Source organism: Crocodylus porosus, unplaced genomic scaffold (assembly GCF_001723895.1).
Source record: "Crocodylus porosus isolate Cpor-Errol unplaced genomic scaffold, CroPor_comp1, whole genome shotgun sequence".
NCBI classification, from domain to species: Eukaryota; Metazoa; Chordata; order Crocodylia; family Crocodylidae; genus Crocodylus; species Crocodylus porosus.
Genome location: NW_017728886.1, coordinates 190,218,447 through 190,235,066, shown reverse-complemented (window position 1 = coordinate 190,235,066; position 16,620 = coordinate 190,218,447). Strand labels below are relative to the sequence as shown.

Here is a 16,620-nt window from a genome sequence, read left to right as displayed (position 1 = left end):
CTTAGGGTGTTGGCGTCGGCCAGTCCATTAAGGATGGCCTCTTTAATAAACTTTTCTAAGACCTTCCCCAGATGACAGCACCACTTCTCTTGGAAGCCCATTCTAAACTCTGGCCACCCTTATTGTAAAAAATGTCTTCCTAATGTCTAACTTAAATGTACTTTCCACTAGTTTGAACCCATTATTCCTAGTAACTCTCTGAGGCGCTCTGGTAAACAGCACATCCCCAATTCCCTGCTGTCCTCCCCTGGTACATTTATAGGCGGCCACAAGGTCACCCCTCAGCTGTCTTTTGTGTTGGCTGAAAAGAGCCAGATCTCTCAACAGAGCACTGAGGCATAATAGGACTTTGACTGGATCTGCATTTTATAAGCTAAATACATGCATGCAGTAGCTGAAAATATCTCTACCAGGTATTAATAGGTATATTTAATAATTCTCCCTGGTGTTCTCTGCACAGTCTTGTTTATGGGTTTCCGTAATTATAATGTTACCTGGGTGCTTGGCTTTAAATTGCCTTTTCTTGCTTTCTGTCTGCCAGGGAAGGTGGGAATTTACAATAATCTTCAGTGGTTTATCATCTCTCCTACTGCTGCTTAATTTTTGGCAGCCTGGATGCCTGGTCTGTGTTTCTTGGTTCCTTTTGCTCCTCAACTATAATTTAGATTCCAGAACCCTTAGTCACTTATTGCCTGGTTCTGTAGAACAGTGTCACAAGCATGTATTATAACCCTATAAATTCTCCTCTATTTTATGAAAAATACAAAGCAAGAGGTATTAAAAGGGGGCTAGGGGCTGAGAGGTTCTAGAGAGAGAAAACAAAACAATGTTAGTTGTACCATGTGCAGTCAAACAGTCCATTTTGCAACAAAAAGATGCATTCTGTGGTAAGTGATTTTTTGATAACCAAATTACCCCAATTCTAGTCACAAAGTCCATGTGGCTCCAAGTGTGAGTACTAGGATTGTTTGCACACCTAAGTCACTGTTTCAGGCTCTTTGTAACCTTTAAATAGAGGTTTAAAAACTTGACTGCATGAGCAATTATATTCTTAATGGCAAGAGCCAGAGTGTAGAGCACTTTGGCAGCAACAGGGGGTAAATTGTGGCAAATCCTGATCATTTGCATATGATATCCTTGATCATGATTTGCACGTAGGTATCATTTCTTGCTGCTGAGGCACGCAAATAAGAGAAGTGAGTTCTGTGATAAGTAGTACCCATGCATGTGTCACCAGAGCATATGCCAGTATTGTGTTGAGGTACACTGTGCCTGAGAGAGCTACCCTGTGTGAAGAAGGCTCACTATGTCATCACACCGCACTGTAGATACCCAGTGGATCAAATAGTAACAATGCATATGCATTTTTATGCAGCTTAGTTTCCTTTACTTACCTGGAGCAGAGACTTAAATGTAATCTTCCTCTGTTGTGCCTGAAGAATGCATAGAACATGTACAGGCATGACCTTTTTCTGAATTGTCAAAACACAGATTGGTGGCAGAAATGGAAATGTGGAAAATGGGCAATTTCATAAAATAATTCCCAGGATCTTTTGAACCTTGATGGAAGTAGTGGAGTTACCATATAGTATCTACTATGTATGTAAACTTGGAGAACGTGAATGAAAAAGTTGTCTCCTAGCTCCTTTTAAACCTGTCATGCTTTGTTTTGATAGGTATCAGCAGATGTTGCATACGAATTTGGTCTACCTAGCCACTATAGCAGACTCCAATCAAAATATGCAGTCTCTACTACCAGCAGTGAGTACCTTTTGCAATAATATTAGAACTGAGGCAGTCATATCCATATGGAATGCTGATAGTATGAGAAAACAACAGGAGACTACACACATTTTTGGATAAGGGAATCTCTTCATGTAGGTCCTTGGAGCCAGTAGGTCTCATTGCTCAGCTTTTTTCCCCCTATATTTCTCTCTCAAGCCAAGTTAAAACTAGTCCTATGGTTTAAAAATAGCATGCAGATGCCTTTGGCCTGACACAATGGAAAGCTCTCATCTCCTGAACTAAGGGTGTCCTTGGTGTGAAACTGTTCTGCCGCTGCAGGTCTAGCCAGCTCCTGTAACAGTTTTCTAACTTCTATATATGTATGCTGAATTGGGAGAAGTCATGGCCACAGAGTGACATTATGGCAACCTCAGTTGGCAAAAACTAATTTGGCCTCTATTTGGCTCTTGCCCAGTTTCTGCATCATCAGTTTATGGCACTGTATTATGATAAAGGAATCAAAGATGATTTGCATGGGCTCACCTTTGAGTTCTTGTTTGATCTTCAGTGCTTCAATTTTAAAATGTTGATGTTGATTTGAAATTGGTTTTTAGTTGGAACTTTTGCAAATAGATATTTTTGCAACTCTCCTTAGCATATAAATTACCATCACCACCCTTTTTAATATTCATAACCTTGTCATTTAGTGACTGTTGCTGTAATTTTGTACAGGAAAGCAAAGAGAATGGTGAGGGATAATAGCTTCCACCTCTTTGCTTCCCTTGATAACTTTATGCATAACAACGTAGACCCAAACAAAAAAGTCTGTAATGTTGAATAACACTAGGAAGTTCCTAATTTTTGGTAATGTAAGTTGAAATTTAACAAACTGCTTCAACATGCTCTTTTTGACTTCAATGACAAGACGTTATCGCATCAGTTTCTAAACTAAAATTGTGGTGTCTCTGGAGAGCTCTGTTCTTGTCAGGGTGGAGAATCCTTTCACTGAGTACCTAGAGTAGTGGATCTCAACTTTGTAAGACTTGAGGCATCCTGCCAAAAATGTCAACTCCTATTTTTCACTAAGAAAGTGGTTTTTCTGTTGCAAACCACACAGACTACAGAAGGTCAGAATGTATTTAGCACAGTGGAGTCTTATTTGAAATATTTGGGTTTATCTTGCAAAATATGTTTGGACATCTAATAATGCTAACATTGGCTTAAGATCCTTTCAAGGACGCCATGCACCCTAGAGTGCCGCAGCACTCTGGTTAAGAATTGCCAACCAAAAGGACTATAGGAACATGCTCCAGAGAAATCTACTTATTGGTGCTCTTTTTGAGCATTGCATAACATGCAATTAATTTATTTACCTCCTTTTATTTTTTAGGTCTTCTGTAAATTTATATCCTGATCCTGATCATAAGTAGACAGGAGTTTCATCTTGTTCTGGTCATTAATGAGCAGTTCTTTATTTGCAGTTAAATCTGGAGACAGTTCCTACTCAAGAAAAACAGTATTGGGATAAGATGGGTTTGAGTTGTGGTTCTCAAGTTATACAGGAAAGCTTCCAGGAAATATCAATTTCTTGCTAGTATCTTCTTTTTCTTCCCTACACTTATAAGATACTGCATGTAGCTTATTTATTAGCCTTTTTTAATGTTGTTGTTTTTTTGTTTGTTTTTTTAACTGAATTGCAACTCATGGTGTGTGTTTAAAGAAAAAAAAATGAGGCCTGAAGTTGCATCCAAATGTGTGACATTCTGGCCAAATTTTCAAGTATCTGATTTATGTGGTAACTTGATCAGAGGATAGAAAATGGTTCACTGCATACTTAAAATCACTGTTAAACATACAGTACTGTTTTTTCACACATACAACATGTCCCTATATGTAGTATACACTTTGTTTTTGAGGGAACCTTGCAGGAGCAGAAGAAAAAAGATACTTATATGTGGTAAGTGAGTAATACAGAGGTTGGCAATTATTTGGGCTGGAGGGCCATTTAAGGAGTTTTGGTGAGCTGTTGCTCAAGTTGGAGATCCTGTCTGGGCCAGTCTGCTCTGCATACACCATTGGAGGTACCAAACTGAGTAGGTGGGGTCTCCATCAAGACTGGCCAGGACTCCTATGGGCAGGGCACATTTGACTGGGCAGATGAGATGAGTCCACGGGCAGACAGTAACAGTGCAGAGCTGGGGCCTGGGGCAGTGCTGTGATCCACTCCATACACATCTCTGCCTGTGGAACCAGTGACTGTCGCAGAGATGTATAAGGAGCAAATCACAGCCCTGCTCTGGGCCCGGCCTTGCGCTATCATTGCCCCACAATCCTGGCCCCTACTGCCTGTCTTGCTGTCGGGCGCTGCTCCCGGCAGCCCCAGGACATCCTCCTGGCCAAGTGTGCCCTGCCCAGGTCAGTTTCCAGAAAGACATCACCCAGTGCCCCCAGCTGTGGGTGCAAGGTGGATGAAATGGGGTGCCCAGGCAGTGGGGCCAGATCTGGCGGTGGAGATGCTGGCACTGGCAGTCAAGTAGAGTGAGCTGCTGCTGCAGGGGCTACCATGCCCCCTCTGCCCCACTGCACAACTGGGGTGGCAGGACTGTCCTTGCATGTCACTGCCCAGGCTGCCCCCTGTGCCCAGGTTTGGTGGGGCCAAGGGATCTATTGTGGGCTGTATCTTGTCCGTCCCTGAAATAGTGGCAGATAGGGAGCCATGCCTGTTGCAAATCCTGCACGCTGGCCTGCAGTGACCCAGTGTGCTGAGTCCAGGGCTGCACACTGAGTCTGACCCTGTGCACTGGTTCTGAAGCCACGTGCCAACTTGGACTGAGTTGGGGACTGCCCATTAGGTCCAGGGCCATGTGTCAGGTTGGACCCAGTGCTCCAGGGCTGTGTGCAGGACCATGTTTCTGGCTCTGGGGATTCATTTTTCTCACACATAATGCATGTTTTTTTTTATTATTATTATTTTTTTTTTTCTTTTAGAACAGTTGGGTTTGCAAGACTTATTTTTCACTCCCCTTCATGGAGTAGAACCAAGATATTGACAAAACTAGGTGCCTAATCTCATATAAAGATGATGGCTAGTGAAGTATCTGGGGGTATACAAAACTGTAGCCAATAGCTGCCTGGGAATCCAATGATTTGCTGTAGCTTTAACTTCAAATTGTATTGATTCTCTGAACAGCTTTGTGGGATTGTTGATGAGCTCCAGCTGATTGGAGAAGCAGTAACTCGTATAAAAACTGCAGCACACAGCTGAGCAAGTTGTTCTTAATTCAGTGATTCACTGTGAACACGCTCAATACCAGTCATCTGGTTTTACTCCTATTACTACTTGTTGTCCTTGCCGTGAACTGACGATGGCTGCTTAAATTTGCTTAGTTTGAAATGTGACTCTAAGATTTGGGAGCTACAAGTCAGTGATTTGGTACTGTAATTAATTGTTGCCTTATCTGATGCAGTAACACCAATAATTTAACTTGGTTTATTTGTCTTAAAAATTAAGCTACTACAGACATAGTAGTTCTAGAATATTATTCAAGCAGTTAACCATATGACCAATGGTGATGCTCAAATCTGGTTATCTAATACCAGAGAAAAGCCTTTGTCCTCACATTTTTGGTAAGGACAAATTCCTTTCATGAACTGTGTTCCTGACGCCGCCTGCTCCTCAGGATTACATGATTGAATTACCAAAGTATGGCACAACTCACTTTTTAAAGTATATAAAATTCTTTTGAGTGCCAGGCTGAAAAGTTAAGCAGGCTTATTGTTGACATTGTTTCTGTGAGTTATGCTATCTGAATCCTCCAAGAGCATGAATATTTCAAACTAACCTGAACCTAGTGCTACCATATTTTCTTGCATACAACGTGCCCCTGCTCACTAGTGTATGATACACAATTTATTGGACTTATAGAAGAAGCATTCAGCTGCTTGTACAGGTTTCACCTGCTTTATGCTGTACGTGCGTTCATGGAAAACCGTGGTTAATCCAAATTCACCTAAAGGGAACCCACTTAACAAATAGAGATAAGTTCCAAGACCTTGACTATACTGACCCCCAGATCCATTTCTACCAATTTTACAAGACAGTTTTGGTACTCGCCAACAGCAGACAGAAGGTACACGAACACATAGTGGTGGTGATGAATGTTTAGTTGGTATGAACAGAGAGGGTGGTGAAGGGTCTCTAATTTTGTCTCCAGTGTTAGTGAAATTCTCTTGTGCTTCATTGATGGAGCAGGAAGAGGGGTAGAAGATAAGCTAGTGGGATGCTTAGAAGCCATCATAGGGATCTTGGCTATAGAAACATCACCCATGACGAATGAGGAGCACAGATTCACACAGGAGACTGTATTTTGGTATGCATCACTCCCACAGCGCACTGCACAAATCGGCTGATTGGGCTTCTACCACGCTGATTGCATAAGAGTGAATTTACCTCTGATATAACAGATTTTTGGTATAAAAAGGGTTATTGCATAAGAATGAATTTGCACATACAGAACTTACGAAGTGAAGGCAACCTGTACACTTTTTTCCAAAGAGCATGAATAGAAGTGCTAAAGCATCCTTTCCATATTTTAAAATGAAAAGAAGTTTTTTGTATATAGGATAACAAGACACTCTCTTCACATGAAACAGTAGGATGGTGGACAGGTAGAGCTACTCTCCACCCCTCCCCCCACTTATCTGTTGGTGTGTAAGATAAAGGAAAGATGTGTTCCTGTAATAGGGCTTGAAGTGAATGAGGTGTGAGTAACACTCACTTAGATGGGTTAGAGACTTGAATGGTGGTAGTCAACCTTTTTGGTCTCATGAGCCAGATAAGTGATGCGAGGCCAGTCCACAGGCTGGATTGGGGCCCACACTTCCCCTGTGTCTGCTGGGATTGGACCCCATACCTGATTTAATGCCCAGGGTCATGGTCTACAGGGAGTACCATGGGATGCATGACACAGAGTGCTGAGGGCTGGATCTGGCCTGCAGGCCAGGGCTTGAGCACCCTCCAGTAGAATAACTGGAACCCTCCCCTATTATGCTTACATCAATAGCATAACATGCTGAATCGCTTATTACATGATAATTATTTATGTAGTGTGAGGGCTTCCATTTCCATAGACCAGCAAGGGAAGTGTGGGAAAAGAAACATATCCAGTCATATCTGGACTGTCTCCTCCAATAGAAGACTTCAGTGCAGTGGTTCACAACCTCCTTGAGTGTCTAGGCAATAACGCTCCATAATTTTTTAATTTGGCACCTGGTTGAGAACCACGATTGTGCTGCCTCCACTTCCCTCAGCAGTTGGTTCTCAACCACGCTTCTGCCTGTATTAGGGTTTTCTGATAACCCTAAAGCAGGCAGGAGCAGAGGTTTTGTGCCCATGTGCCGTGGAGGAGGGGAGGGCTGCATGTGCCTGTGTGTACATGCACATGCTGGGTGTGGGAGGGTGAGAATGAGGATGATTTTAACCTGCTGTGGGTGTCTCTGCACTTAGCTTCTCTGGCTGAGCAGTGCAGACAGCTGCTCCAGGACAGTGGGATGATGCTGGCTGAACAGCCTAAAGGGCTGCTGCAGCCCAGCCTACCCCTTCTGGAGGATTAGTACGGAGGGCTATGGCCAGAATGTATGCTCTTGCCAGAGCCCTACATCGTCCAACCCTGCCTTCTTTCCTCCAGGAAACGGGGTGCGGGACAGTCCCACGTGCCCCGAGCACCTGGTTGTGGGAGGGGCATATGGGAACAGACAGGGAAGGATGACAGGAAGAGCACAAGCTCTGACTAGTTGAGGACCACTGCCTTGATGTAGTCAGAACAGTACTGTTCAGTTGACCTTTGAACTCTAATGTCTTTCACCTGGATAGATGCAGGTTTTCTCAACTTCTTGGGCCTCCATAGAACATGGTAGGGCAGGGGGGAATAGCTCCTGGATCAAGTGAGAGAATCTCACCAGAAAAGAGACCATGAGGACTGTGAGGGCAAACCTGGGTCAGAAATAGGAATCTATTTTTCTGAGGCAAGAGGGTCAGATGGAAATTTGAAAGGAGGAGAAGCAGGGGTGGGACAAGTGGTGCTGAACTAACCCAGTTTAATTGTAGCGACTATATATAGGTGAAGTGGGGATAGAAAAGCAGTTTGGGATAGACAGAGACTGTCACTGGTCCCTAATGAGAGGTAAAGGAGAATTTTAGTATAACTTGAATGTGGAAAATATTTTTAGAACTATTTAGAAGTAGGGGTACACACCACCCTGGCCTCAGTACTTATTTAGCCTTCCTGACCGTTTTTCTAGTTTTTCTTTTTAAACTCTGCTCTCTGCAGAGACAGCTGCATCTTATACTTCTACAGCACCTGTATTATAAAATGCGTCAAAAATGCATTTTTCCTGCTCCCATCCTTTTTGTGTTCAGAGCTACTTGGCAAAAAAACTTATAAAAGACAACAGTCCAGTTTAAAGCAATCTGAGAACACTCTTTTTTTTAATTTTTTATTTTATTTTATTTTTTTACTATCTGTTTCTCAGACTTCTTTTGTGGATTAGGTCTGAAATCAAACTACAGCATTTCATCTCAGTTGGGTATTGAGTGTTTTTTTTGTTTTGTTTTGTTTTTTTTCTTTTCAAACTGTGCCCAGGAGGTAATTATGTCTACAGAACTTTTCCTTCTTATACAGTGAAATTTCCATGAATATGCAGAGCATTTCACTTCAGTGTATATTTAAAAAATCTGAAATGTGCTTTCTTTCTCACTTTTAAAACTGCCCAATTTTTATCTTCTATTAGATGTCTCACTTTTAAGAGTTTGGGTTGCTTTAGTGTTTTGCCATGTGACATGATTCATTACAGTTATTTGGGTTTCCAAAACATCACAAAAATCTTTCTTTTTCTGTATCACACAGTGAACAATTGAGAGTGGTATTATGAGACTCTTGAAAAAATGCTTCTTGGAGGGCCCACTATATTTCCGTGTAATATGTATGATGAAGTCTAGGCTTGCTTCCTGCAGAAGGATGGCAGGACAGGGTTGCTGCTTTCACAAACAGTGCAAAAGAGTGGCTGGTTTAAAAACTTGGATAGCCATAATCTTCAGAAGCAAATGGGGATCTGAAGTCACTGATTCAAGAAGTAAAACTACTGAACGCTTCAAGCAGCATCTCACTAAGAAAATGCTTCATAGGCAAATAATTTATTAGACAAAAAAAAACAACCAACAACCCTGTGGAAGCTAGATAAGTGTACAGGCTCTTGTAGGAAATAGTGGTTTTTGTTCTTTAAAAAAAAAAAAAATTTCTCCTGTCACCTCTGAAAGTTATAATCATATCCTGTAATATCATATTCATATAGGAGATCTTACTGCCTAGAAAAAAAATGCTATCTCCTGGACAGGCTTCATTTTCAGCTTTGTAGCCACCTTCTTGAATGGAATGCATTGCTATGTAGAACGGGAATGATGAATAAATTCTACTCTGGGCATTTTCCATACTTTAATGCATAGAATTTGCAATAAGAAGAATTTGACTGGGACATAAATATTAATACCACAGCTTTGCCAAAACCATGGAGGTGAGGGGTTGGCAGGAAATCTCCAGTTAATAAATTATTATCTTTTAATCGCTAGGTAGATGTAATAAATTATAAAGAATTTAATCTTAGATGGCATCCAATTCTGGCCTTGTTTAAGTGGGAAGATTTGTTGCTTTGAGGTAGCGCACCACACCTTACATTGGGGAGGGGGTCTTTCCCATGATCAGTGTGAAACAGTCAGCAGCTTTAAACCCCATGCTTTATTCTCTGAGGTAGGGTTGGCAACATTTTCTGGTAGAGGGCTGGAATGACTGAGCTCAAGTCAAAGGTAGGCAGTAGAAATACACCAATATATTGGTCTGATATCGGATGGGTACCGTTATGAAGAAAATTTTCTGTATTGGAAATTGGCCTAATGAGGCCGATAATTTGGCCAATAAATGCATGTGTGCACATGGCTGCAGCGCAGCACTGAGGCAGTGAATAGCACAGCCTGGCAGCATGGAGAGCTGCTTCCAGCTGGCAAATCCATTGGCAAATCCATTGTGGTGGAAGTGGGGGGGGAGGGAAGGTGTGTGTGGAGGGGACAGATCAACCCTCCCCCTCTCCCCTTCCCCCCACGGTGAGGGAGGGGACAGGGGTAGGTGCTGCCCAGGCAGGGCGTGGAACAAACCCACAGTTCATTGGGACTGGGGAAGGAGGGTGCTGAGGTGGCTCCTGAGCTGTGCACACCTCAGTAGGGCACAGCGGGGCGTGTGCCCCTGGATTTGCCTGGGGCAGGGCACATGGGCTGGAGCTAGGGCTGCACCGGGCTCTTCTTGCTGGGGTCTGGCTGTGGCTTGTCCCTGTTGTATGTAGTTTAAAACTAAATGGGAAAAGTACACTAAATCCCTAGCAGGGCACTACCCTATCGGAGGCTCTAGCATTTAAAGATTTCATTAAGCAACTGTCTCTTATTAATTCATCTTACAAATACCTGAGAATAGGGGGTAAAGAGATGGTTCTTGGCTGCTCCACTCACCAAAATAATAGTCATCCAGTCTGTTAGAAGGTAGGCCAGGATTTCCAAGGATAGGTGCATGTGCTTTCTCTTCCAGAGCTTTTCAAGAGCAGTTTAAATAGCCATTTAAAAAAAAAAAGTTATTTACAGAGCTCTTGGAAGAGTTTAGTCAAGAAAAGTAAAAAAAAACAAAAAAAAAACCGACGTGTACTAGCAGAAAAAAATAGAACTTGCAAAAATGAGTACACATTTTGGAAAGGAAAGGGTTTGGAATGCCCTTGTATGCTATGGTGGGTGATTTGTTTTTATATGAGTGTAAAGTCCAAGAAGCAGTCCTGGAATATGCAGGGACAGATGCTGCAAATGCTTTGGGAACAAATAGTGCTGATTTAGACTTAGTGCTTGTCAGTATAAGAAATTGGATGGGGCGTAGCATCAGGATCACTCAGAGAATGTAGCATAGTTTCTGCCATGTATGGGAGCAACCCTACTTGGAGAAGTTGCACTAGTAGAGCTGTATGCTCATGAATTGCTATTGTACAATACAGAAATGATCCAGATGGTATGCATTCAAGAACTGAGAAAAGTTAACTTTGGTAGGTTCTTAAACTATCTCCCCTTCTTCCTCTTTCTTTAGGTTTAGAGCAGATAACAACATTTCTATTCTTCCAGAAATTTGACTATGTATCATTGGCCACAACAGTGTGTTGAAGTGACTATATTAAAAGACTGTATTCATGTTCAGCAACATGATGGGTAGGATCCGTCTGGTGAGAGACCACCTTTTAAGACCTTTTAGTATTGCTTACTAACTAGTTCCTAGATATGACTAGAACCACCAAGCCTTTAGTCATCAGAATACCATCATATATATATATATATATATATAGTATGTGTGTATATATGTATGTATATAATATAGTCATATTGGATCTTGTGTATCCATGATGACCAGCTGTTCAGAGGCCAGCATGTCATCCCCCTTAGTCAGTTTTCTGTACATCATGGGCTTTAGACCATATGTGATCTTTGGCCTTACAAAAAGTGCTATAAGCACTATAATTTTCTGTGACTTCATTCTGTTTAAATGTGTCCATATTTAATGGAGTGTTTTCCAAAAGAGGACATATCCTTTTTAAACAGCTGGGTCGATTGTTGCTGAGCATCAAGGGAAAAAGTTTCAGTCAAAAGCACAGCAAATACTCTTATCTCCAGACTAACTGAATCTGGGAGCATGGCAGAACTGAAAACTTATAAAGGCTAGAAGCAAAAAAAACCCCTACATCCTTATTGTTTTTATTTAATAGCCCCATTGCAGTTGACCATTTGTGCCTGATTTTTGTACTGTGCTTACACTGATTGTATGCTGGCATATTTGTGCTGGGACTAGTGCAGAGACGCTGGTGTAGCAATGAAGAATTCTACTCACTATGTATTTTTAAAACACAAACCTTCAGCAATAAGAGTCTGCAGTACTCCTGATCTTTATGTGTACCACTTTCCTAATTTGTCCATTCTTCAAGGAGGGCTTGTCTGCACTGGGAGGTTAGCATATTACTGTTTGTGATATATAGTGATTAACAGTTATTTTGTATTGCTTCCTCCTGTGGCCACTCTTGGTGAGTGCTAAGCAGAGCCTTCTGCCCCTCCTTGTGCTCGGCAAGAGGATTCACAAGGGAAAGTTAGTCCAGAGCATCTAGTGCGCTGTAAATTCAGTCTAATTGACACCTAATGTCCCTGTGTAGATAAGCCCTTATTTACACTAATTGCTCAGATTATTCTGGACTGCTCACTTAAAGGCAGCTTCTCCATTTTAGCAAATCTTTTTGAAACTTTTTAATCTTATGCATTATCTAAACTTTCTTATAATACGTTTTCCTGATGATGCACTTTTATGTATTGTCTGTGTCAGGGCTGTCTAACCTCTAAGCAGTTGGGCCACACACCACCTGGACTGTTGTAGTGGGTGCTTTATACTATGGGGAGCTACACACAGGAGGCCTCAGACTGCACACTGTGTGCATGGGCACCCCTCCCTCCACCCCACTGCACTGCATTCCTCACCTTCAGCTCCCCTGCTGCACCATGCAGCATGTACGCCCCAGGCTGCTGGCTCTTGCGTGGCTGTACTGCCCAGCCCTACGGAGCAGAGGTATGCAACAGAAGTTGGAGGAGGGAGGGAGACCCCTGAGCCCTTGGCTGCTACTACAGTCAGAGCAATATGGGCAGTGGGAGCTTGGGGGCCATATATATATGTATCCCCCCTATGTTAATCAGCCAGCTCAGATCTATGTTATGCATCTATGGAGATGCATCTATCCTAGGACATCCTCCTAGTAGAGATCCAACCTTATTGCTGGTTCTTCAATTAAGGGAAAAAATATTGTGCAAGTTAAAGGACTCTTGCAGGCATAACTACATCTGTGTTAAGACCTTTGCTAACATACTGGATAATAAGTGTGGATCCCCTCCCCTTCCTAATGTCACGGCTGTGCCATCAAAACTTCTCAGTGTAAACTGGACTTTAAACTTGGCATTGAAACCTTGGGAAAGCTTGAGCTACAGTTATAGATCAGAAGTTTTCTGTGGGTGCATCTACATGTGCACAGTTACTGCGCAGTAACCAAAAATTACTGTGTAGTACAGGTGTATGCCTACATATGTGTCCATGATGTGCAATAACTATGACAACCTATGCCGACTTGTTACTGCGCAGTAAGGTACATATAGACGCCTTACTGCGCAGTAATCCTTTGTGTATGGACTGATTTGCAACTAATCTTAGTCTTAAGTCAGTCCGCACACAGCGTTACTGCGCTGTAACAAACACCTGGATGTGTAAACACTGGCATAAAAACCACTTGCTGTGCAGTAAATATACGTGTGCCTTGTAACTTGAACAATTGTTTTTAAAACCAGGGTTATTATTATTAAAAATGTTCTCTGATTTGGAGACACTCCAACTGACTTCTCCCAACTAAATATTCAGGGAGGACATGTTCAGTTTGCAAGAATAGCAGTGAACTATCCAATTTACATAACTGTCATGGAGCACCCACAGACCTGTCCAACTTTGATTCCTTAGTGGTCCTTATGTTACCTCTGAAGTGTATTCTTGTCAGCAGTAATAAGTATTTGAAAGTCTAATTATCCAATATAAATTCAATTTAAAATGTTTGTAGTGAGGCCAGCAGATTAGAATTTGAATTATAATCATAAACCAGTTGCTATCCTGATTTCATACTTTTTATCATTGAAAGGGCTGTTTGCTATGCAAACATTAAAAAGTGTTCTAGGATTAAAATCTGACAGATTGGTAAAATGATTTTAATGAAGAAAAATTTACCATGTAAATGTTAAACATTTTGTCCAAGTACTAAATCAAAGTTATTTTGTTATCAGAAAATATTAATATAAAAGCAAGCAGGAAATTGGTTGTCATTTTTCCTTTGGAGTTTTTGGCTACCAAGGTCACAAATGATATTTTCTGTAAAAAGATTATCAATAGCAAGATTGTATATTATATTTCTAATTTAAACTTCATTTGTAGACACATTCATATCATAAATGTGTCTCACTATACGTAGAGGTCACATTCTGAACTAATGGGTGGGTGTTTTTTCCTTGAAACTCTTTTAGAATTTTTGCTTTACTTTAAGAGTGGCAGAATAGAAAGAACTCTACTTACACAAATCTTACTTTTTTTTCAATTTCTGGAAGTTTACTTGTTTGTGTCTTCAGTGTTGTTTTTTTTTTTTTTTTTCTTTTCCACTCTGACACCTTAGTACAGCAGTTCTCGATCTTAGAATTGAGGCACCCCGCCAAAACTTTTCAGAATTTAGTGTCATCTAATTTTAAAAACTAATATAACATATTATATAATATGTGAATATTATGTTATAGTGTTATTAATGTTGAGCTTTGGGGATGTAAAGGACAGGGTCTGGTGACCCCAGCCAGCAGAGTCAAGATCTGGGGCTGCACATCCAACATGTGAGTGCTGAGAGGGTGGCAGAGGCAGGGGTGGCAAAAGGATAAATAAGGCCATGGAAGGGAGAGGGGCAGGCCAGTGAGGTGTTACTGGTACTACAGCCAGGTGGAAGTTCTCTGTGCGCCTCCTGCAGAGCCAGATTGGAAAGTGTGTGTGACAGGAGCACATGGTCTTCCTGCAGCCCTTCCTGGTCTGACCCTGCATGCTGTCTCCTGGAAACAGAGGCATGCAAGACGGATGGAATTGTCCTGCATACCTCTGTTTCCAGGAGGCACATCGGAGGTGAACTGAGAACTAGCTGTAGCAGAAAGGCATGCCTCTGCATTACGTTACGCAGGCAAGCGCACTGTTTTCTGTTGTACTCCTTGCCAGTTCCACTCCAGTGTATCTCTGGAAAACCATGGTACATGGCAGTTTGCTCCAATTGCTTGTTTCCAAGTGGCAGCCTGGAATAAATACTGCTGTCACCAGCCAGAATTGCCCTTTGCACTCCATTTTCAGGAGGGATGTCAGAGCTAACCTGGGCTGAACATCAAGAGAAGCAGTGCAGCTGCTTGCATAATAATAAGCAAGCAGCCACGCCTTTCTGCCACAACCACTTTTCAGTTTGGCTCCAGTGTATATTTTCAAGAGGTGTGTGGGGCAGTTCTGCCCTGTGGTGGCCACACAACCATCATGGCGTCCCTGGGAGGTTCTCATGGCACCCTACAATATGCGGCACCTTGGTTTAGATCCACAGTCATAGCAAGTGCCAGGCAGGTGGCCTTGCCTATCAACAGAAGGTACGCTGTTATGGCACGGGTGGACAAAATATGGCCCATGGGCTGGATTTGGCTGGCGGCAGGTCTTTGTCGAGCCCATGGCAGGTCCCTCAGTCCCCTGGCCCAGGCAGAGTCCAGCCATGGCAAACCCTGCCACCCCCTGGGCATGCAGCAGGGCTGGAGTGGCTCTGTAACTGGTCTGCCTTTCTAGGCAGCCCAGGTGGGCAGGTGGCTCCTTCTAACTGCTGCCGCCACTGGCCCTAGCCCACTGGTGGGGACCTGTGCTCACAGCCTGTACCCCGCACGCTCTGCGCCTGCTCCGGACTCACTTGCCCAGGCTCAGCAGCAGTGGTGGGGAACAAAACCTGTTGCTTGGTGCCTGGGGGAAAGCGGCCCCTCCCCCTTCCACTGCTGGCAGTTCCCTGCTGCAGCCACCCAGAGCCTGCACTGGGCTGCCCTGCATTTCTGCTGCTGTCAGCACTGCCTCCAGGCTACCCAGAGCAGATGCAGGGCAGCCCCACATGGGCTCTGTACAGCTGCAGCAGGGAACCACTGGCACTGGGAGGGAGAGGGAGTGCTTTCCCCTTGTACTGAGCAGCAGTTCTTTTCCTGTGCTGCCACTGCTGAGCCTGGGTAGGCAAGCTTGGAGCAGGTATGGAGCATGTGGGGTCAGGGCTGCGTGGATTGGTCCCTGCTGGTACCATGGTGCTGGGGCGAGTGGCGGCAGCAGCAGCCAGAAGGGGCCACCTGGGCTGCCTAGAAAGGAAGTCCAGCTGTGTGGTTGCCCCAGCCCTGCTGCATGTCCAGGGGGTGGCAGTGCAGACCAGGTGCTGGATGGGCCCAGTTGAGGCTGTGCATGCGGTTGGGGGCAGGATTTCCAGTTCCAAAATGGCGACCAGGGGGTGGGGCACCTGTCAAGGAGTGGGGCAGTTGCAGTTCTCAACAGCTTGCCAAAACTCATTAAGTGGCCCTTCTGCTGAAATAATTGCCTACCCCAATCTCATGAAGTACCCTATAGTAGTTTTAAATTAAATGAGTTGTAGCAGAGGTAGTAAAAGAACTTTTGTAGGCTGATGGTTTCTTATAGTGAAATTCTACTCTTTTGTAGTTTTCCATCTTATCTCTATCAGAATCTGGCTTGTGTCTTAAAGAAACGCCTCAAATGCGGTTTGGAAAATTGGTAGTCAAGGTTCTTTGGTATCTTTTATTAGATCAACTGAGTAGTTCAGGGTCGGGAAGTTATTTTGGCGGAGGGCCACTTACAGAGTTTTGGCAAGCTGTCAAGGGCCACATGGGTAGCCCTGCCCCTTGACAGGTGCCCTGCCACCTGATTGCCATCTTGGGACCAGAAGTCCTACCCTCTAGCCCCCAACCTTTGCCACCAGAAGTCCCTCCCCTTGCCCCCGGAAGTACTCCTTTCAGCAAAGCGTTTTGCCATCTCGGAACCAAAAAATACCAAATTACATTCTAAAAATCAAACAACTCAAACATTCATTCATTTGATTTAAAAAAAGTTTGTCCTGATTTACCTGTGCTTCTGTAGTGTACACAGAGGTGATCGCACAATAGCTTAAAATGAAGTCTTACTCTTGTAAACTGGGGGGTTTGGGGGG

At 43.2% G+C, this 16,620-nt stretch overlaps 1 protein-coding gene across 5 annotated transcripts in view; it reads left to right on the top strand.

Moving 5' to 3' along the window:
* SS18 (SS18, nBAF chromatin remodeling complex subunit) overlaps nt 1-16,620 on the top strand; it is a 55,279-nt gene that overhangs the window by 3,759 nt on the left and 34,900 nt on the right. For all 5 annotated transcript variants that reach the window (XM_019547205.1, XM_019547190.1, XM_019547198.1 and 2 more), the window contains exon 3: nt 1,677-1,761. In XM_019547205.1, the coding sequence (XP_019402750.1) occupies nt 1,677-1,761 (85 nt within the window). The remainder of the gene's footprint in view (nt 1-1,676; nt 1,762-16,620) is intronic.